We start from the raw sequence: 22,700 nt of genomic DNA on the forward strand, positions 1-22,700 counted from the left end.
CATCTGGACAAGGCTGGAGTATACTCATTTTCCAGGGGAGACTTGTACAAGCTACTGAATGGAGAGGAGAAGTCTTACGGGTTAGCTACCTTCCTTATTAACTATCCCTGGAGTTTTAAAACCCAAACAGGCATATCAACCCATCTTGCTTAGTTTTGTGAAAAAGAAGTCACGTCTACAAGGGCAAATATTTAGTCAAGTATTTTCTCAGTCCTTTAAATCTAAAGGAGAAGAAACAAAATGCAGATGCTCCTCTGACTATTCCCCTTTAGGTCAATAAAAGTCATTCTTATTCCTGTTTCTAGTGACCACCTCCTGCAAGATATTAACTCATCTGCGGAGAGAAATGTAATTCCCTCTAGGTGTATTGAAAGGCTTCTGTTCCCAATGTGGTTCTTCACTGAGAAACCTCAGTGATTCAGAATAATCCTAGAAGACCTGTGCTCTCCATGAGCTCAGCTGCCTTTCAGTGTGGAGTCCACTGCTCCGTGCTGAACCCTGGAACTGTGCTGGAAACAGACACCATTATGTCATCTGGAATGGGGACCCAAGTACATACCTCCCACCGCATTGCAACGGGATGTCATTTCCCAGAGTACCAGAGCCATGGAGTAGACATCTGTCTGCTTGAAGGACTCCACGTTTTCCAAATTCATCCTGGATTCTAGAACTTCGGGGGCCATGTATCTTGCAGTTCCCACCTTTTAAGATAAAAACAAAAACACAGAATGAAGCTCATAATTGAACTTCAATTTTGAGTGAATTTGTCACAGGGGATTTGAGCTTGGGTTTCACATATACAGATGGTTTAGTTTGTTTCTTGAGGTTTCTTCTTTTATTTTTAGATAACTTCATTACTGTATATGATGTATTTTGATCAAGTTCACCCCCATTATCTGTAGATGTAACTAAGGAGGTCCACAAGAGCCTGGAATAAAGGATAACAAGTATTTATTGGTTTGGGAAGAGAACTCACAATAAGAGTAGAGAGCCGTGGTCCTCTGTGGGGGCTGGAAGCTGTGAACCGAACTCCAATCATCAACCAAGAGAAAGCAAAGGGCTTTCATGCTTCCTGTTTCCTCAGGCCATGCCCTTATGGGCTGCTATCCAAGAGGCTATTGGCTGAATGAATTCCCACAACAACTATCTTCTCTTATTTCCTGTCCTCTTCTTGAATCCCCTCTTGCTAACAAGTCCCATACCCACTTCCATGTCTTTTTGAAATGATCCACTGCATTTGATTAGTGTTACTCATAAAAACATTAGTGGGGGTTTTCTGGGATCAGGGTAACTATCAGTGGCTGTACCACTGAAGACACGTGACCCCTCTCCTTTCTCCCCAGCAACCATCCACTGGCAACAGCTCTTCAGCTGGAGGAGGGGTGGGGTACTTTCTTTCTTCCTAGCCCTCTCCCCTTCCTTCCTTCTTTCCTTCTTTTTTTCCTTCCTGCATTTTACTACTGATAAAAATTTTAAAATTATGAAAAGATTGGGGTGATTATAACTGGTATAGGGTTGGGTGTTAGGGTGGAAATTATGTAGGCTCAGAGATCTTCTTTGAAAAAAAGGGAAATTGGATGGGATAATAAGTAGATTAGTGTGAGCTTACTCACACTAATAATAATAGTGAGTAATAGAGTGAATACTTGTGAGCTATTATTTATAGACAGTTAACATTGGTATAGATTCTTGTATACTGATATGAATTCAAATTATATTTATTATTGAACATGCTCCTATTTCTGTTTATAATATTTGTACACCTATGCAAAGTTACTTTGTCATATTGTATACATGCATGTTTCTACGTCTGCCTAAGACATTTTGTATATTGACACAATTTTATATATCTAACATATATTTATCATATTGCACTGTACATTTCTGCCTCTGATCAAGATACTTATATACTGCTTACATTTTGAGGTCTTTTTACTCATTTGCTGCACAGTTGCTTAAAGATTGTTTAATATTCTAATATGAAGTCTTAGTCTTTAAGCTATACAAGTATTAAGTATTATAGGTTAATTAGCCCCTCCTGTATGCCTGTCTGCCTCCCTCCCTCTCTCCCTCTCTTCCTCCCTCCCTCTCTCCCTCCTTCCTTCCCTCCCTCTATTCCTTTCTTTATTTTTTTTTTTTGACATGGTTTCATATAGCCCAAGCTGGCCTCATCCTCTGTAGCTGGTGATTACCTTGAACCACTGATCCTCCTGCCTCCCTTTCCAGAGTGCTGAGAGAATACTACCACAACCACTTTTTTTGGCAATGCTAGGAATCAAACTCAGGGCTTCATGCACACTAGGCCAGCACTTTGCTGACTGAGTTACAGCAAAGACTGAGTTACAGCCCTGTGCAGATTCTCTTAAAAAAAAATCATAGTGCTGTTTTAAATGATGAGAATTACACAGGCAGGCAGAACACATACTATTATTTTCTCTCTGAAAGCTCTTCAAAGACTCTAAACAAAACATGCTCAAACAAGTATCCCAACCCAGAGCCAGTAATGTGACCGCATATGCCATCCTGCTATTGAGTATTCTTACAGATAACCTCAAGGGCCACAGCTATGATATTTTAGATGCTTATCTATTTCTAAAGATTTATTTAGTTTTATTTTATGCAGTGAGTGTTCGGCCTGCACCACAGGAGCCTACAGAGGCTGGAAGAGGACTTCAGATGCCCTGGAATTGGTGTCTCACACTGTTGTGAGCTGCCATACGGGTGCTCCCTCCCCCTGCCATACGGGTCCCTCCCCCTGGAGGGACTAAGGATCAGAGTCCGTGAAAGGGAGACAAACAGTGAGGAGGGCTACGACTTGGTAATAAGATGGTGAACTTCCAAAATGGCTGACTTCTTCTTCACCCTGGGGACCTAATACAAAATACTAGCAGCTTAAAACAAGGGCCTCATGGGCTCTTTTTAATCTCCCACCAGTAGGCCTCTGGATGGAGGGTTCACCAAGTTCAAGGCCTGGTCAGGACATTCTGTATGATATTTGAGCCAATTAACCATTCTAACTTTCTTCAAACTGAGCAATGATAAATTAGGGGAATAAGAGCCATCAGAGAAGATAAAAGCCCCAGTCCTCGAGAAGATCCTGGATTATCAGTTTCCACATCCTCCCCCCCCCCCCCCAGTGCTCTGCAGGCCCCCTTTTCTGTGTGTCTGCTGCATGTCTGAGTCTCTTCAACCCAACAAACCTTCCTTCAACTGCTGATTCTTCCCATTCCTGTTTGCTGTTGTTTGCAATTTTCCCACTGCCACCTTTCACCCTTGAGGTTTTTTTTCTTACCTTTTAATTCTCTAACTGGCAGAGAAAAGGAACCTGGTCAAGACCCCTAGAATAACACCCTGTAAGAGCAGCAAGTGCCCTTAGCTGCTAAGTCATCCTCCAACCCTTTACATGTTTATTTTTAGTTTTGCAAATTAGATTTTTTTTTCATTTTTGAAACTCTAAAACTCTTGATGAAAATAATTGTCACTCATATGGGTCACTTAAGGACCATTTAATTTTAATTTACCCCATGGCCTCTATGACATAATTTCATAAATCTCTGCTAAATTAAAGCCATATGAAAAGACCAAATCATACAATAATTTCTATGAATGTGATGTGTAGCTATATTCTGGTTATTTAGGCCTGTGATAAGTTTTATGATTTACATTAAACAAACACAGGGCTGCAGGGAAAAGAGAAAGCCATTTTTTTTTTTTTTTTTTGGTTTTTTCGAGACAGGGTTTCCCTGTAGTTTCTAGAGCCTGTCCTGGATCTAGCTCTTGTAGACCAGGCTGGCCTCGAACTCAGAGATCCGCCTGCCTCTGCCTCCCGAGTGCTGGGATTAAAGGCGTGTGCCACCACCGACCGGCGAGAAAGCCATTTCTAAGGAAAGGTTTTCAAATGGAAATTTTGATATTGCAGCATATATGAGTTCATCCAATGTCCATCACTGTCATACAGAGGTCAAATAATTAATGCCATTTGTTTCAAAGAATAGTTCTTATCGGCCTGTCTTAGAAGACATTTTCCTTTTTAACAGAGCGCTCTGTGAGTCACCGCCCTGACATATTGACTTGTTTGTGTCTCAGCAAGATGACCTCTGCCCTGCACGTGCTGCTAGGGGCAGAGCCCTGACAAGGCAGGAACCTCACAAGTGCGGTTCATTCTGAGGAGGGTTTTAGAGTGTGCCCTGTTAGCCAGCTACAGAGAGCTGTGGTGCGCATGGTACAGCCACTGTGTTAGTCATGGGCTGTCACCTGGGAAGGAAATCCTCCGAATGTACCTTCCTCTAAGGCTTTCCATTTGGATCTGGGACAATGCCTCAAAAATGGAATCATTGGGCTGGGAAGACAACTCAGTGAGTAAAGCGCTTGCCAGACCAGCAAGAGGATAGCAATTCAGTCCCCAGAATCCATGCTACAGGTGGATCTGATGGCACACCCTTTGATTCTACCACTGCATGGAGGTGGAGCGGAGACAGGAGGCTCCCTAGAGCTAGCTATCCATCCAGCCCAGCCAAATCGGTGAGCTTCAGTGTCAGTAAATGACCTTGTCTCCCCAAACAAGGTGAGCAGCAATGGAGGACTAGATCTGGGCTCCATACACAATGCATGTGTATGTGCACTGACACATAGGTGTACCTGCACACACACACACACACACACACACACACACACACTGCACACACAGAATAACAGACAGACAGATGGACAGACAGACAAATGGAACTGCTCACTCCTTCAACAAATACTTATTGGTCGCTTTCACTGCCTGGCATCATGCTGGGTATCTTTGGTAGCCTCGTAAGTGTGGATTTGGACTTCAAGGTCTCCTTCTAGAATCTAGAACCAGTATAACCACTAAGACTAACCAGCAGAAAAGATCTAGTACAACCATATGAGAGGAAAAGTTAGAGATAAGATGTCAACAGTTCCTGAAAGAAAGACAACCATTTGCAAATGGAAGGGGAATGGGAAGCCAGCAACAGCTGACTCAGGTTAGAAAGGATTTGAAGACAGAGTTGAGAAAATGCTATCTATTAACGAAGGTAACCTAGTTGAGAGACTGTGGGGTGGTGGGGACTGATGGGTACTAACATGCTAATTTTCTAGATTCCTTTAATAAGTCCCACAATGTAGAGCTCCTTGAGACAAGAGGCCAGGTGTGTGGGTCAAAAGGGGAGGTGAAAATAGCCAAGTTATATGGTCAGCCTGGGTTGACATACATGAACACATGTGTGTGGGACATACACTCACAGTTGAGTTTTATTGAGATGTAAAGAACAAGAAGATGACATCTACAGGAAAATGGATGGACCAGGAGGGCATCATGTTAACTGAAATAAGCCAGGCTCAGGAAGACATATTGAGTGTTGTCTATCCCATGTGGGATTTAGAGGAAGAGATGGAAATGGAAGTAAGGGGTGGGGGCCATTTAGAGACATGGGAGGAGAAAGAAGGCAGGGAAGAAAAGGGATAATAGGAAGATATTCACCCAAGGCATTGTTTGAAGTTCTTTATATGCATGGATGGAAATGTCATAATGAAATGCACTACTTAGTATAACTTATTTATAGTATACTAATGAGTATATTAAATGAGGAGCCAGGAGATGGCTCAGTGGATCGAGTGCTCACTGCATAAGCATGAGGACCTGAGTTCAGATCTCCAATACCCATGTAAAAGCCAGGCACCCTGGTGTACCTGTAATCCCGGTGCCTCTGGGTTGGGGTGGGGTTGAAGGAGCAGGACTCACCAATTTTAGCAATCAGTGAATTCTGGGCTCAGTAAGACACCCTGTCTCAAAAAGTAAGGTGGAAAGCAATGAAGAAAAGACGCCTGATGTCAACCTCTGATCTCCACACATGCATGCTGGGGTGAGTGCATGTGTGCACATGAGTGTGTGTGTGTGTGTGTGTGTGTGTATGTGTGCATGTGCACATGTACACGTGCTCACTCTCTCTCTCTCTCTCTCTCACACACACACACACACACACACTTACACTTCTCTAATTGAAAAATTTCAGAGAGGAAATGTGGGAAGTACTTTAGCCAACAGCCTTTAAGATACCACCCACTCAGGGTGTGGTCTCATGTACTGTAAGTGCAGATGAAAAGCTTGTGCAGCCCTCTTTTCTGCTGGATTCAGTTCCAGTTCCCAGCAGTCAGAGGACTGCAGATGGCTACCCTTATATCCCTATATTTATCCCCAAATAAACAAACCTTTGCTATATTCCATTCTGGGCTATTGTGGAACTCTTTTTACGACTACAAGGAAATAGAAGGAAAGGGTAGAGGTGAGGCCAAGCGTGAGCTTAGGGTCTGGAGCGGCAGCTTGCACTTACCTGCCCACTGTTGGCCAAGTCATCCACAGACAGAGTAGGGTCCAGACGCAGGGACAGCCCAAAGTCACACAGGCAACAGGTCAAATCATTCTTCACGAGGATGTTCGAGCTCTTGAGGTCTCTGTGGACGATGGGCATCTTAGGCCTCCCACATGGAGTGTGGTCACTGTGGAGATGGGCGATGCCCCTGGCCAGGGAGCTGCCCAGCTTCCGCAGGTCCTCCCAGCTGATGACATGCCGGGTGAGGTATTCCTGCAGGTTGCCCTTGGCATGGAACGCCGTGATCAGCCAGTACTGCTTTCCCAGCTCTGTCTTCCGCTCCTCGGCAGTCAGGAACTGCAGGATGTTCTCGTGTTTCAGGTTGATGTCAGAGAAGATGTCCTTCTCCGTTTTCCACGACGTGTACTCCTCATAGGGGAAGATCTTGACGGCCACAGTCTCGAACTGCTCCGAAGTGTTCTGCTTCAGCTTCGCCTTGTAGACCTCGGCAAAGCGGCCCTTCCCCACCAGCGTGTCCAGCTCAATGGGTAGCAGTTCCGTGTTGTGGTTGATGTTGTTGGCACACGTAGAGCTGATGTCCGAACGGTCGTCCTCCAGGATGATGGCGCAGTTATCGCTGAACTCCATGAGCTTCCGGGGCTTGTTGCTTTCCCAGGACGGGCTCAGCTTCTGCTGCCGGTGGACACGATAGCAGTAGAAGATGATGATCACAGCTATGGCAATCCCCAGTGGAGGCAGGAGGCTGACGCCAGTCACTTGGATAATGACCAGGAACAGGTCAGGATTGCTGGCGGTGTATTCTGATGGAGAGATGAGGCAGGAGAAAGTGTGAGCCACCAGGAAGCAAGTCTAAAACCATGTACTTGTACATAGTAGCATCCAGCTGTGTCCATGGACACTAGATAGTGATTCTTGGCAGGGATACTACATACTAGCACACCATCCATGTCCTTCCCAAGGTGAAACAAAATCAAATATGATCAAGGATACCATGTCAACCAAAGTTTGATACATAAGACATTGTTAGATAATACTGGCTTCAGGTCTCTTCTTCATCAGCAATCATGCACACGGGGGCCGGGAGGACGAACCAGGGAGATGGCTCTATCAGTAAAGCATCTGTCTTGCAAGCATGAGGACCTATGCTAAACTCCCAGAACCCATATAAAAGCACACATGCTTGTAATTCCAGGTTGGGAGAAATGAAGGCAGGTGGATCTCTGAGGCTCACTTGTCAACCAGACTAGCCAAATCTGGCTCAGGTTAAGTGAGAGACCCTGTCACAAAAAGGGTACATGTCATTCCTAAGAAATCCACTAGCATCCACATGCATACATTAGCATACCTGTGTTCCTTGCAGACATAAACACCAATCTGTGTATGCACACACATGCACACGCGCGCACACACACTCACACATGCAGATACCATATTGACATAACATAACAGACTTCCAAAAGATACTATCTTTCTATGCTTTTCCTTACCCCTCAGGCACAGAGCTGATCAGGGTGGCCTAGATGTGGAGCAAAGCAGGAGCAGAGGAGGTGGGAGCTTGGGGAGAGGCAAAGTTAATCCTTGCTTGAGACCATTCACTCAAATATCTTCTACTCTTCAATCTTCAGCTTAAAGGCCACTCTCTAAGAAAATCTGGGGAAACTTAGTAAAGTGTCTTGTGTTACATAGTCGTATGGCTTCTCTACCCTTCTCGTGTGGCTGTGTTTCTGTGTGTGTCAGCAGCATAATCGGAGCTGAGTAACTACAATGTGCTGAATGAAAATGAAGATCAAGGCACTGAGTGTAGACAGAGAATGATGTAACTCCTGTTTTTAAACAGTTGTTTACGTAGTGATGCGATTTAGCGCTAACCGGCTTCCTTCCCCACCTGGCCAGGGCTGTGTGTTTGAAAACTCGATTCCCAGCTGCTGGTGTTGTTTTGGAAGCTTATAAAACCTTCACCAAGTGGAACCTCACTCCCTAGAGGAAGTGGTTCTTTTAGGGCGGGTCTTGAGATATGTAACATGCTCTCTGCTTCCTATGAATGCGCTGTGGCCAGGTCCTGCCAGCCTGCTTTCACCCCTGGGACTGATTGTATCCCTTCAAACCGCAAGCCAGAAAAATCTCTTCCTTCCTTAATTTGATTCCAGTCAAGTCATTTGGTCATAGCAATGCAAAAGTAACCAATTCATATAGAACCTGATAAAACTGTAGAACAGTGGTTCTCAACCTGCGGGTCGTGACCCCTGTAAGGATTGAATGACCCTTTCACAGGGGTTGTCTGAGACCATCAGAAAACGCAGATATTTACATTATGATTAATAACAGTAGCAAAACAACAGTAATGAAGTAGCAACAAAATAACTTTATGGTTGGGGGGGTCATCACAACCTGAGGGACTGTATTAAAAGTTTCACAGCATTAAGAAGGTTGAGAACCAGTGTTGTAGAGACTGCCACAGTCCTGTTGTTCCTATTGATCCGAACCTCCAATTCACTCTGCTCACTCTGACTCCCACCCAGGCTGCCCTGAAACACCAGCTCTGGGCCTGAGCAGTGGGGAAAGTAGTCTCTGGAAGTCTTCTATGCAGTCAGTCTCCCTCCTGCTGCCATGCATTTGGTTGCTGCCGATGGTGAAGATGGCACAACTGAGACCAAACAATGCCTTATATGCAACTCTGGTTCATCTGCCCGCTTTGGTCATTTGTTATTAGTTCTTCTCTGGGGGAAAAGGACTTGGTTAGTCTTCTATAACGGCTACAGGGTAGTTGAAGACATCCATGTAAATGCCAGAATTCTAGCCATGTGTTGTTCACCTGACCTAGAGGTATTCCTTAATGAGTCTTTGTCACCATAGTCACAGCATCCCTGAATGTCTGTTACTGTCATGTCACTGTCCCCATCCTACCCAGTGGAGGAGTCAGGGCATGCACACAAGTGCTGAGCAAAATATGTGACATTCCAGAAGGGAGCCAAGCAAATGGAGCAATGTGTGGGTTGATGGGGTGTGAGGAAATTCGGACAAACATAGGAGGTACAGGAGGAGGGAGCATCTCTGATGTGTTCCCTGGCAGATGAGAATCACCCATGACGTGCAGAAAGAATCCTCGTGAGGGAGAAAAAAATGTATGACGTATCTGAGGACCCTTTCCAGAACGTCTCTGTAAGGACAGAGAAAGAAGCAGGTGGTAGAGGGTATTGAGATGGATTTGATATCAGACATAGGATTTATAATTATTCAATTGAAAATTATCAGTTACTTCAATTATTGGGGTTAGGAGAGTGGAGAGCATTCAAGTCAGGTGGCTAGGAAAATGACTAAGGTGTCTTAGAGGAAACATGGTACTTGACTGGCATTTGACACAGTCATGAAAGAGATATTACCCAAAGACAAAGGAAGGGAGAACATGTGGATTTGGTATGATCGGGTTCCACGTGTGAACATGTGGACATGGGATAATCAGATTCCACGTGACTCTACCTGTTAATGTTTGTTGAATCCACTGCTAAATTCCAAGACCAGAATTCTGCCACTCAAAACAAAAGTAACTGAAACTTCAGAACCTCAGGAACTGGATGGGAAGAGCATAGTTCTGATGCGCTTTAAGAACAGGACAGAGGGCTGGGGAGATGGTTCAGTAGCTAAGAGAGGTCGTTATTCTTGCATAGGGCCTGGGTTCAGCTCCAGATACCCGCATGGCAATTTCCAACGTCCTGTCCTAACTCTAGTTTCAGGGAGTCTAGCGCCCTCTTCTGTTCTTCACAGGTACACACATATGCATGCAAGCCAAACACTCATACACACAAAAGTAAAATAAATCTTAAAAATATAGGAAAAGATATATAATTTGGTAACAAAGCCTTCAAAACATAAACTATTTAAGATTTGTTTTAATTTTAATTATGTGTGTGTGTGTGTGTGTGTGTGTGTGTGTGTGTGTGTAGGTGCCCTCAAAGGCCAAAGAGGGTATCAGATCACTTGGAACTGAAGTTATAGGGTAATTCTAAGCTACCAAATGTGGGTGTTGGGACAGGGAATGAGAGGCAGCTGGGATGGCAGACCATGACAGTCTCTCTCTCTCTCTCTCTCTCTCTCTCTCTTTCTCTCTCTCTCTCTCTCTCTCTCTCTCTCTCTCTCTCTCCCCCTCCACCCCCTCCCTCCCTCCCTCCCTCTGTCTCTCCCTCTCCCTCTCTCTCTCCTCCCCCTCTCTCACACACACATACATATACACACACACAGACATAATCCCAGATGGCAAAATTAAAGACACAGATGAAATACTCTTTAGGTGCCACAGCAAATTGCAGCCCATATCCCTAGTACCTGTGGATATATTTGGAAGGGAAGGCTTGCTAGTCTCAGCTCTCCACAGCCAGCTCTACATGAGACACTTTGCCATAGAACTGCTTTGGATAACTGACTTAATGTTCCTCTTGGGATGATAGGAGCTCTACAGGGGCTAGGTTAGGTCATCTGGTACCATGGGGATATACTGGCAATTGGCATAGGTGGGGCTACTTCCATGATTTCCTACGTTTGTGCTGTCGAATGAATATTGCCTTACGTTTTGAAGCAGGCAGATTTAATCAGTTTTTATATAGCCTTGTGATCAAGATACTCTCACACTTTCAACGGTTGTTAAACAGATGGGGTGGGGAAAGGAGAGAGAAGCCTTCTGTGGATGCTCTTAATAGAGACCTCCCTGGAATTAAGATCAGCTCTATTCCACAAAGCCAAAAGTATTTACTATCTGGCACTATTTTTATAAGAAAAAAATCAGCAGCCCCCTATCCTATAAATGTGGTTTTTAATGCCCTGTAATACACTGGAAGGATTTGGACGGACTTTACTTTTGGTCCATTGTGAATATGCCTTTCCACATATAAGAAAAAACAATTCAGACTTTTAACTATTGCCTGCATAATTTCTTAACTGAGTCTCTAATGCATTAAAATGCCTGCATGAACTGTTCATTTGTTACTGATCAGTTTATAATTCCTAACTACGTAGAAAAGGTTTTCCTTGTTCGTTTCTACTTCTTCTAAATCTGTGGCAAGTACCCAAACTGAAATTAACATGTGACATTGACTGCAGAAGGTTCGAGAAATCCCCTGGCTTAAGGTCTGAAATGAAAGCTTCACTTTCCCCTGTTTCCTGTGACCTTTTTCTTTTCTTTCTTTCTTTTTTAAACCTACACATAAAATTGTACGTGTGTGAAGTGGGTGAATAACATCTGTCAATCTAGAAGCTTCAAAGGAGAGGTGAAGGGAGTCACAATAGCAATCGAGGCCGGAAGGAAGCTTTGGGATGTGGCTGGATCTAAACAAGAGCTGCCCAGGCACGCCACCGTGCCGGCCTCTGGGTTTCTCTATTAGACATAGAGAGCTGTAGGTGTGGACACACACAGGGGTCTCCTTGGCCCAGAAAGTCACAGAATGTGCTTCTTCCTGGCAGCCCCCAAGGAAGAGAGACTCCCAAACTGAGTGCATGCCATGTGTTGGCTGGGTTCACAGGGTTTACATAATTCTCATATTTAATTGCTGAGGAAACTCTGCTGGGTAGAAACAGCTCCGTTTTAAGACCCATGTCCCAGAGAGGAACACTGAAGTTCAGAGTGTTTAATTTCCCAAGACTGACTCAGGCAATAAGCAAGATAATGTTTGCAACAATCTCTATTGGACCAGGGCTCTTAGCCTTATGCCACAGTGCTTCTAAATGTCACACTAGTGACCCTGCTGAGAGCCAATGAAGAATGGTTTTAACTAACCTTTCAATTTGATACAGTGTCTGTCTTTATTGGAGGCTACAGCAAGCACTTTGGTGGCCATCTGCTCAGTGATACAATCAATTATTTTTCTTTTTATGTGTGTGAGTGTTTGCCTGTATGAATACCTGTGCACCACCTGCACACCTGGTACCAATGGAAACCACCAAAGAGTGTTGAATCCCCTGGAGTTATACATAGTTGGGAACCCTCATGTGGGTGCTGGGCACTGAACCTTGGTCCTCTGTAAAAGCAGCCAGTGCTCTTAACAGTGAGCCATACTGTTTGTTCTTGGGTGGTGCCGGCATCTAAAGGGCCATGCCATCTGCACAGAGACTACTTCGCGTTCTCAATTCCAAACCACAGTGAGGAACTGCCCCTAAGTGGGCATTTTTTTTCCTGCTAAGGAGAAAAGGTTTTAACATGAACGAGAATTTAGAAGCCTGCTACAGGACCTCACACATACGGGAACTCAAACCATGCTTGTGAAACTAGTCTGACTAGTTGCCATGAAAAGTGTTTTATGTAACATAATATTAGAACATTAGCGCTAGCTCTGGGTAGAATTTCTTGAAGGTTCATTTTTTTAATGAGGCTCTATGTTTGCAATAGCAAATATTCTTAGCCTGGGCTTTGTGAGTGGAATTCAGTGGTCCTATGAACTCAGTGAGCAAAAGGCCTCAGCTTCTCCCACCTTTAACTAACATGTATCATTTATTTTTTTAAGCTAATTATTTATTATTTCATGTGCATGTGTGTGTGCCCGCATGAACATATGTGTACCATGTGTGTATAGTACCCTCAGAGGTCAGAAGAAAGCATAGATTCCCTGGAATTTACAGATGGTTGTGAGCTGCTGTGTGGGTGCTGAGGAACAAACCTGGGTCCTCTGCTAGAGAACTAAGTTTTCTTACCTGCTGAGCCATCACGCCTGCCCCCAAAATAGCACTCCGAATCATTTCTACGTGTTTGCCGTACCCAGGATTATGTCAGCAGTAGAAATCAAAGACATGTTCACGCCACATTCTGTCTGGAACAAACACCTCGACACATGCATGCTTTGTCACTTAGACATCTCAGTTTTTCCTGCCTTTTAGATCTCCTGTTAGAGTCTGCCCAAGCATTATTATAGAAATACATATTCATCTATAAAAATGTGAGATCCTTGCGTTTCAGCACGGCAGTATTTCACACGCGTTTCCAAGTCTCTCCGAGCAATTCTACAGACTTCATCTGACTTCAATTAGTCCACAGTGCACATGCACAGAACAGAAAGTGCCCTTGGAAGAAGCACTGAGTGCTGGCCCCTCTGACAGTGCTCCTACAGCAAGTTCAAGACTGACCCATCTCCCTGGGATGTGGGTAACAGATGCTACAGGTAGATCTGCCTGGGTTGGTGCATGAATTTCCATGTAAACAACTGGGGATGCTGCTGACCACTTTGCTGAGTCTGGGAAGAAGCTCCATGCTCTAGTGGGGAGACCTCTGTGATTCTCTTCTCCGGAAAGACGAGTAGCATACAGTGAGCTCTGGCAGGCAGGGTACTAAGCAACACATCCACAAACACTGTATGACCTTCCTTCCAACAGTCCAGAGTCAGTTTCTGCTTTCCAACATTGTGGAGACAGGCACTGGGTTGCTCATAGCATGCTTACCCAGTAGAGATCCCTAGGGCACTTCCCACTGGTAGTCATCAAGCAAACAAATGAATGTGTCAATTTTAAAGTACTAATTAAGGTAGTGACTTGAGACAGGATGCTTTTCCTTCCCTCCCTGTATCTCATCCTAGCTCCGCTTCCATCCTGGCCAGTTGCATCCATATCTTGTGGCTCCAGATGATCACGGGTGACATGTGGACATCTTTGCTCTTACAGACTCAGTGACATCTCTCCAAGGATCTCTCTAGACGTCATGTAATGTTCATCAACGTACACACCAGATCACCAAGAGGAGTGGAAACTGCCACATGTCGCTTTCTAGTGTGCAGTTACATTAATGAATTTTCACTCCACATGCCTCATTGGAATTGCTCATCTACTTTAAATAGTAACACAGGAGCCCATTTCTCAAATTCATTTTCTGTGTTCATCAGCTTTTTATCAAGATATAAATAACAATCAATTTAGAATTTTTGTTTGTTTTAGTTTTTATTTTTTGCTTTATTTTTTGAGACAGTATCTCACACAGCTCCGGTTAGCCTCAAAGACTATCTACAGCTGGGGATGACCTTGAACGTCTGACCCTCTAGCTTCAACTCCAGAGTGGTAGCATGACAGGAATGCACCACCATTTTGTGGCACTGGAACATGATAACTAAGCACTCTGGGAACTGAGCAGCCCCAGGCCTCCACTTGGAGTTGGTTTTGTCATCGTGCTGACCTCATTATTTGTTTTTACTGAGTCACTTTTACTTAAAACCATTAGAGAGTTTCAGTTTTAACTTCTTTTTAGCCACTAGTATCAGATGTGGGCATGACAAAGGACATAAGAGCCTGGGAATCACTTGTTTACATCTCGTGTGTGTGTGTGTGTGTGTGTGTGTGTGTGTGTGTGTGTGTGTGTATGCCTGTGTATGTATATACTTTTGGGTGTGTTCCCCCCCCTCTCTGTGTGTGTATATACCTCTGTGTATGTATGTCTGTGTGTATGTGTACAAGGCTTAGTTTCGAAATCAAGTTGTTCACTCTCCAGTCATTGTACAGAAGAGTACACCATGACATTCTGCCCTGAGTTTTCCTGTCAGCCTGTATAATTTTGTGGCATAGTAATTTTTATCTTTTAAGGCAAAAAGCAAAGAAATGAAAAATGTATCTTTCAAAACTATTTACTTTTTTGGACTCTGAAATTGGCAAATTATTTCTCATCTTCAGCTTCATCTGTCCTTTCTTGTGGGGCACGCACAGCAGAAAGCTTTGGATGACCTTGTGGGTTCAGTGCTAGGGAGACTATGAGGTGAAGGGAGGAATAGAGACTATGCAGCAACGCAGACCTGGGCCAGGTGTCCCGGGCACATCCCTTGTACTCTGAACTTCTTCTTCTTCTTCTTCTTCTTCTTCTTCTTCTTCTTCTTCTTCTTCTTCTTCTTCTTCTTCTTCTTCTTCTTCTTCTTCTTCTTTTTTTTTTTTTTTTTTTTGGTTTTTCGAGACAGGGTTTCTCTGCAGCTTTTTTAGAGCCTGTCCTGGAACTAGCTCTTGTAGACCAGGCTGGCCTCGAACTCACAGAGATCCGCCTGCCTCTGCCTCCCGAGTGCTGGGATTAAAGGCGTGCGCCACCACCGCCCGGCTTACTCTGAACTTCTTATCCCTAAAATGAGACAGTGATGTGGAAAGAGGGCCCAGAGTATCCAGTAGGATTTCCTTTTGGACACTTTTTGGCAAGTTATAGGGACCAAAAAAGAAAACCAACCCGAATTTACAATGTTTCATCTCAAGGTGTGACAGCCAGCTTTCACTGCCAACTTGATGAAACTGCAATCACCTGGGGGGGGGGGGAGATTTCAATGCGGAACTGTCTACAGAGGGTAGGAATGTAAGCATGCCTGTTGGGGATTGTCTTAACTAAGTTGCCCATTGTGGGTAGACTCAGCCCTCTGTGGGCGGCGTCATTCCCTAGGCAGATGCTCCTGCACTGTATGAGAGTGGAGAGATGGAGCTGAGCACAAGCAATGGAGCCATGAGCACACATGCATTCATTCCTCTTGCTCTTGACTACAGACATGAGGCAGCCAGCTGTCTCAGGCTCCTGAGCTCATTCCCCTCAGTGATAGACTGGAACCTGGAACTGTGAGCCGAGCAAAACTGTTCTCCACAAATTGTCTTTTATCAGGCATTTTATCATTGCAACAGAAATGATACTAGAACACAAGGGTATGCAAGGCACATTTAGCCCAAGAACAAAACCTGGCCTTTGTAAATTATTATTCTGATTGTATTCTGATTTTTTCTTTTTTAGTCCAATAAAACACAAAGACAGAAAAGCACATAAAACAGGTGTCAAGATCAACGAATTATTGTAAGGCAAACAATCTTAAAACCTGGTAATAAAATATGTTTGCTGGGCATCTCATAAGTCTCTTCATGATCCCCAACTTGCCTTCAGACAACTGCCTTCCTTCCTTTCCCTCAAAAGCAGCACCTCCTCCTCGTGCCCGGAGCTGGAACTTGTTTGGGGGTGTTTGTTTGTCTTATGATTTCACCATCGAAGTGGGCATGTGCAGCTCTCAGAGTGCTAACAGGATTGAGTGAACGTTGCAGAATTTCTGTTCTTGAGGAATTCCAATAAACTGTACTACAATTTTAATACAAACCGTACCAAGCCTTACAAAACATCTTATCACATATAATTGAGAAGAAACTATAAGACAAATTCTGAAAGTGTCTTTACTTTATTATTAGTACTTATTTATATATTTATTTTGAGACAGGGTTTCTCTGTGTAATCCTGGCTTTCCTGGAATGAGTTCTTTTGACCAGATTGACCTCAAACTCACAGAGATCCACCTGCCTCTGCCTCCCGAATGCGGGATTAGAGGTGTGCACCACCATGCCCGGCTGAAATTGTCTTTACAACAGCAATGCTCTGGCCTTGTGTCCTGGTCAGTTTTCATTGCCAACTTGACACAATCTAGCATCACCTGGGAAGAGGAAACTCAACTGAGGAACTTCCCAGATCACTTTGGCCTGTGGCAATGTCTTATAAAGGATTGTCTTGATGGATGGTAGATGTGGGAGGGACCAGCTCCCTGTGGGCAGCATCATCCCTAGGCAGGTTGGGTTAGGCTGCATGAAACAGCTACCTAAGCAGGACCCAGAGAACTAGCAAGTAAGGAACATCACTCCATGGTCTCTGCTTAGTTCCTGCTTGGGCTCCTACACTGAATTTGTCATTGGTGGACTGTAACCTAGAAGTATAAGCCAAATAAACCCTTTCTTCCCAAAGTTGCTTCAGCTACCATATTTAGCACACATTAGAAATCAAACCAGAAACAGTCCTGCTCAGTTTACTTGTGTACTTCTGTCTAAGTATCTCTGTGTACATATCCACGTATGTATGCATGTGTGCACATATGTGTGTGTGTGTTCACGCGCACACGCACGCACATGCACATTTGTGTGAATGTGTAAGTTGTTATCTAAGTAGGCAGGTAGGTAGGACAGACAGACACACAGACAAGGAGAGAGATGGGGAGAGGGAGAGAGAAAGGGAACAAGCTCAGCTCTAGTGCTGTAGAGTTCACGTATCTTGCTGACCTCACTGGATCTTTAAGCATCTTGCTGTCGTGGTGCAGAACCTCTTGGTACCTTGACATTCAAAGCGAGATCCCCAGGCTAGCATATCGAGCGCACATCACCTAAGAGCTCTCTGGAAAGCAGCGTCTTTGCCCCCATTCTAAGTTATTACTAGATCGGAGTGTGCACTTGAGTGCCCCCTGGGTGACTCATCCGTACTCTCAGGTTCCAGAAGTACCTCTCGCAAAGCTGGAGTCAGTTTCTTGGTATTCTGCCAGAGACGATGCATTCCTAAAACTAAGTCTCTTAGTGGCATCGTTGGCAGAGTGCTGGCACAATTGTATTCAGACTGGCCAACAAGAAAACAAGCCACAAGCACATTCCAGTCAATTAACCAGCAGAGGAGTGTGGAGGGAGATAGGATTCCCCATTCATCGTCTCCACGAAAAGGAAACAAAATGCAAGCAACAATTAAAAGTGATTTTAATTGAACAACAGGAGAGTAAGCTGGCAGGAGACACAGGGCAAACTTGAACTGGCACCGTGGTGACAGTACTGCTAAGCATTCTGGGTAGATTTTGAGAATATTTCTTTTCCTGTAAGGAGGGAAGAGGCCTTCTCTCTGTGTGCTTTGCTTTAATTCCTACTGTAAACATCTCAAAGCTAAGCCAACCCCCAGCTCCCCTCCCTACCCAACAGTCTCCTTTGCATGAATTTCTCCTTGACTCCACTTTGAATAAATTTAAGTCCAATGCAACAGCCTCTTCTAGATTACTCTTGGGATGTGGGGGTTAAACCTCAAGCTGGTAGCTGCCACTTTAGCCACAATTGGCACAAAGTTCAAATGCTGGGATATTTCAAAGTCACCCTGTATGGGTGCTGGGGAGATACCTCACTCGGTAAAGTGCTTGCTTTGTAAGCAGGAAGACCTGAGTTCAAACCCTCAGAACCCACGTTTAAAAAGCTGGGAATGGTGGTCTGTGCTTGGAATCTCAGCACTAGAGAGACAACAACAAGGGGGTCTCTGAGATTCGCCTACTAGCCTAGCCTACTTGGTGAGCTGCAGGCCAGTAACAGAGCTGACTTCAAAAAGAAGATGAACAGTGCATGAGGAATGGCATCTGATGTTGTCCTCTGACCTCCAGAAGCCTGCAAACAATTCTTATTTGTCCTTCTGGCTTTAGGAAAGCTTTTTATTAAAAGTCAACATTTTGGTAGTGTGTCTATGTGTGTGGGTAGTATGTGAATATGTGTGTGTGTGAGCCGGTGCACATGCATGAATGTGTATGTGTGTGTGTGGAGGTAAGAGCCCATCTCAGGTGTTCATTAAGAGTTGCCCACCTTATTTTTGAAACAGTGTCTGTCCCTGACCGGAGCTTGAGAAATTAGCTGGGCTAGCTGGGGAGTAAGCCCCAGGGATCCTCCTGTCTCTGCTCCCCAGTGCTGGGATTGCACGTAAATGTTACCAGACTCCACATTTTAATGTGGATTCCAGGGTCCCAACCAACTTAGATCCTTATGTTTGCAAGGTGAGCACTGACTGAGCCATCTTCCCCAGACCTGTTATCATTATTTTTAATAGATATAATTAAAAGTTTTATATATGACAAAAGGTTTATATAACAGTAGGCAGGAGAGGCTTGCTCTCAGATTAGACTTTCAAAAGCCAGGTATCTGTATGTAGAGAAGTTCAGATGTTCACTCCCTGGAATTTAGCTTGGTTAGAATTAAAAAACAGTATACAAAGTTTGCCAGCTTCTTGGAGAATTTTTTTAAACCTATTATATAATGGGACTCTCTGATGTGGGATTCCCTCTGTATGCTGTGAATACTATTGGTTATTAAAGAAACTGTCTTGGCCTGTGATAGGGCAAAAGAATAGAGCTAGGTGGGAAAAACTAAACTGAATGCTGGAAGAAAGGAGGAGGAGTCAGAGAGAAGCCATGGAGCCACTGGAGACAGACATGTTAAAACCTTGCTGGTAGGCCATGAACTTCGTGGTAAAATATAAAATAATGGAAATGGGTTACATTAAGATGTAAAAGATAGCTAATAAAAAGTTAGAGCTAATAGGCCAAGCAGTGATTTAATTAATGCAGGTTCTGTGTGGTTATTTCAGGATTCTGGGCAGCCAGGAGTCTGGGCAGGCCAGGAAACAAACAAGTGCCCTTCTACTACAGACTCTCTAAAAGTAGCAAACACAATCTGACACCAACCATATACTATAGCCTATGGGTGTGGAGCTTGTGGAACACATAGAAACAAGTTGGGTGGGACATAAACCTGCAGTCAGTGCCGTACCAGCCCTAGGGTCTGGTTGCTACAGCAGCCATTCATATCCAGTGAATGAATCCAGAGCAGGCTGTGCACACACTGGATTGCCCTCCGCAATTATTCAGGAAGAATGGGGTTCTACAAGTACATGCTCCCAACCTCTGGCCATATCTCGCTTCAGAACGCCTGCTCAGGAGGAAGATAATTTACAAAAGAGAACTGCTTTACCTTACAATACTTCAACTACTTCCTATGCTGAGACTGACTGATTTGCAATGTAGTTCATATTCTTTTGTCTGGATTCAGGTTCCTTTGAAGGACCTGGAACACGCTCTCTAGTCAAAGTCTGTATACAAGGCTCCTTCAGCTCTGAGTCAGCACTCAAATGACAGTCATCAATTTTAATCCATAACTTTCTTTTTCTTGCAACAATTTCTCTCCACCATATTTCCACACCTATTTCTTTTCTTAAAAAAAATCTGTATTTAGTCCAGAAAGCAAATCTGCCTTTTTTTTCCCTCTCAAAACAGATAGGCACAGCTGGAAAGCAGCTATTCTGAGGGCTGAGTGCACACTCGGAAGGCAGCATGTCACCAGAGGCCTGGGGTTGCCACGGTGCCACTTACTCTTCATATTGCTTGCATGCAAGACCTAAGAAGACCTGGATGCAGCCCAGGTGGTAGAGTGCTTGCATGCCCAGCATGCAGGAGGCCCTGAGTGGATCCTCAGTACCCCAAACACTGGGCTTAGGGGAGCATATCTCTCATCTCAGCACTCGAGAAGTGGAGGCAGGAGAAGCAGAAAGCTCAGGGTCAGTACTGAGAGTGGAGTCGGCAGAGGACTTGCCAGCATTCATAGGCTGGATCCTGAGCAGGTCATAAACTGGGCACGGCGATGCAGGCCTGCAATCTAAGCACACAGCAAAGAGGGGGATAAGAGGGCCAAGGCCATCCTCAGCTGTGTAAAAGATTTGAAGCCAACCTGGGCTATATGAGAATTTGTAACAAAACAAAAATCAAAGACCAAACCCTGAATTTCTTCTAAGAAGCCAGTTGCCCAGTGCTTGGGTTGGACAACCTCAAGATGAGATCAGTGTGTGTGTGTGGGGGGGGGGGGGAGGCACTCGAAAGGCATTGGAACACAGTAAAGTGTGCAAGGCATCTGGTGCACACAGAATGGCCTGACTGGATGGCATGAAGCACAGCCATTAAGGTTGCAACGGGCCCAGAGGGAACCAGCTGGCTGAGATGTACTGCTAGCGAGTTAAACACAGACAGGAAACCACATGTCTGATACTGTTTAAAAAAAAGAAAGAAAGAAAGAAAAATCATCTGTCTTCCTGCCAGAGCAAGGCTCACAAACCAAAAGGCTGTTTTAATTTAAAAAGAAATTCTACAACAATGAGAGAGGAAGGAACGAAGCATTGTGGTTAGGAGTCCTTGCTCTCCCCGCTTCTCTCAGCATCTCAGGTTAGCCCATGTGTGGCTCCATGCTAACTGCTAAAGCCTGCACGCAGCCTGAGGTCAGCGGTGCTCACAGCTGGGGACACAATGGTCTGCTTCCCTGTAGATTTGTGAAGGCTGTATTTGGAGTCAGAAGTGGTTTGGAACGTCCTGATTTCTTTAAAAATAATTAGTGTGCATGGGCCTCTGTGTGTGTGTGTGTGTGTGTGTGTGTGTGTGTGTGTGTGTACGTACTCCAGTAAGAACAACAATTAAAGAGAAGGAATTTGAAATTTGAGAGAACAAGAGGGTTCACAGGAGAATCTGGACAGAGGAAAGGGGAAGGAAGAGATGATATAATTATACTGTAATTTATTATTATTAAAAATAAGAACAAGTATTGCTAGGCAGAGAATATGTTGGGGAATATTATTTTCAGGTGTGTGACTTTTGTTTACGCTGTATTTGTTTAACTCTATGAAGCTGTGATACTGTGCCTGTCTGAAACACCTGACTGCCCTGATAAAGAGATGACCGGCCAATAGCAAGGCAGGGGCAGGGATAGGCAGAGCTGGCAGGCAGAGAGGATAAATAGAAGGAGAAATAAGGAAGAGGAGGAGCAAGAGAACAAGGAAGGGAGGATACCCGGGCCTAGCCACCCAGCCAGCCACAGAGTAAGAAGGAAAGTAAGATATTCAAAAGTTAAAAATAAAAACGCAGAAGCAAAATGTAGTCAGGATAATTTAATTTAAGAAAAACTAGCAGGAAACAAGCCAAGCTAAGATCGAGCATTTATACATAACTAAGAGTAAGCCTCAGTGTGTGATTTATTTGATAGCTGAGTGGCGGGCCCCTCAAAAAACCAAAAGGGTAAAGCATTGAACAGCAAGAGTAAAATGAACTTCTGGCTTCCACAGCAGAAGCATCCAATCTTCAGCCACGGACTGGATATGACCACATGTAGCCAAGAAGAAACACTACAAGCATCCAACACTGAATCAGATGCTGATTTACACTTTTTTTCTTTTTGAGATAAGGCCTCATGTAGCCCAAGCTGGCTTTGAACTCTGCTTCTGATCCTCCTTGCCTCCACCTCCTGCGTGTTGGGTATACAGGTGAACGGCAGCATCCTTATGTCGTGTTGGGATGAAACTCGGGGCTTTATGCATGCTAGACAAGCATCCCCAGGCCTCATCATGGAATTTTCTTTTTTTACAGTTTAGTGTTGCAACCACAGCAATGTTCTCAACCATGAACTCTATAAAATACAAGGCCATTCTGCAATGACTGTCAAAAAAAACCCCGAGAAACGCAGAAGTTAATGTCCAGCCTTCTGTGGAGGGGCATCAAGCCACTGATTGATAGTACTACCTAGGATGCCCTGCTTTTCACCTTAACACAGGTCAGAGGGGAAACATCAGGGCAGTGGAGAACACGTGACCTTCATGATGCCCTGCAGTCACCTGATGGTACCCAAAGTGCAGCAACGGAAACCTCACATAGCTCAAGGGACTACTGTTCTGCTGTGCTATGTTCTCAAAGCCCACAGCTTCTCTGCTTATTTATCCTACAGCATGCTGTTCAAGTTCACCATTCTTCTTGTCTCCATCTCTGTGTGTGTGTGTGTGTGTGTGTGTGTGTATGCATGTTTCCA

At 44.4% G+C, this 22,700-nt stretch overlaps 1 protein-coding gene across 2 annotated transcripts in view; it reads right to left on the reverse strand.

Annotated features, from left to right (window-relative positions):
• Tgfbr2 (transforming growth factor beta receptor 2) overlaps positions 1-22,700 on the reverse strand; it is an 88,522-nt gene that overhangs the window by 12,367 nt on the left and 53,455 nt on the right. For both annotated transcript variants that reach the window (XM_038323933.1, XM_038323932.1), the window contains 2 exons: positions 6,342-7,141; positions 560-701 (listed from right to left, as the gene is read on the reverse strand). In XM_038323933.1, coding sequence (XP_038179861.1) covers positions 560-701; positions 6,342-7,141 — 942 coding nt within the window. The remainder of the gene's footprint in view (positions 1-559; positions 702-6,341; positions 7,142-22,700) is intronic.

The sequence above is a fragment of the Arvicola amphibius genome, chromosome 3 (assembly GCF_903992535.2).
Source record: "Arvicola amphibius chromosome 3, mArvAmp1.2, whole genome shotgun sequence".
Classification (NCBI taxonomy): domain Eukaryota; kingdom Metazoa; phylum Chordata; class Mammalia; order Rodentia; family Cricetidae; genus Arvicola; species Arvicola amphibius.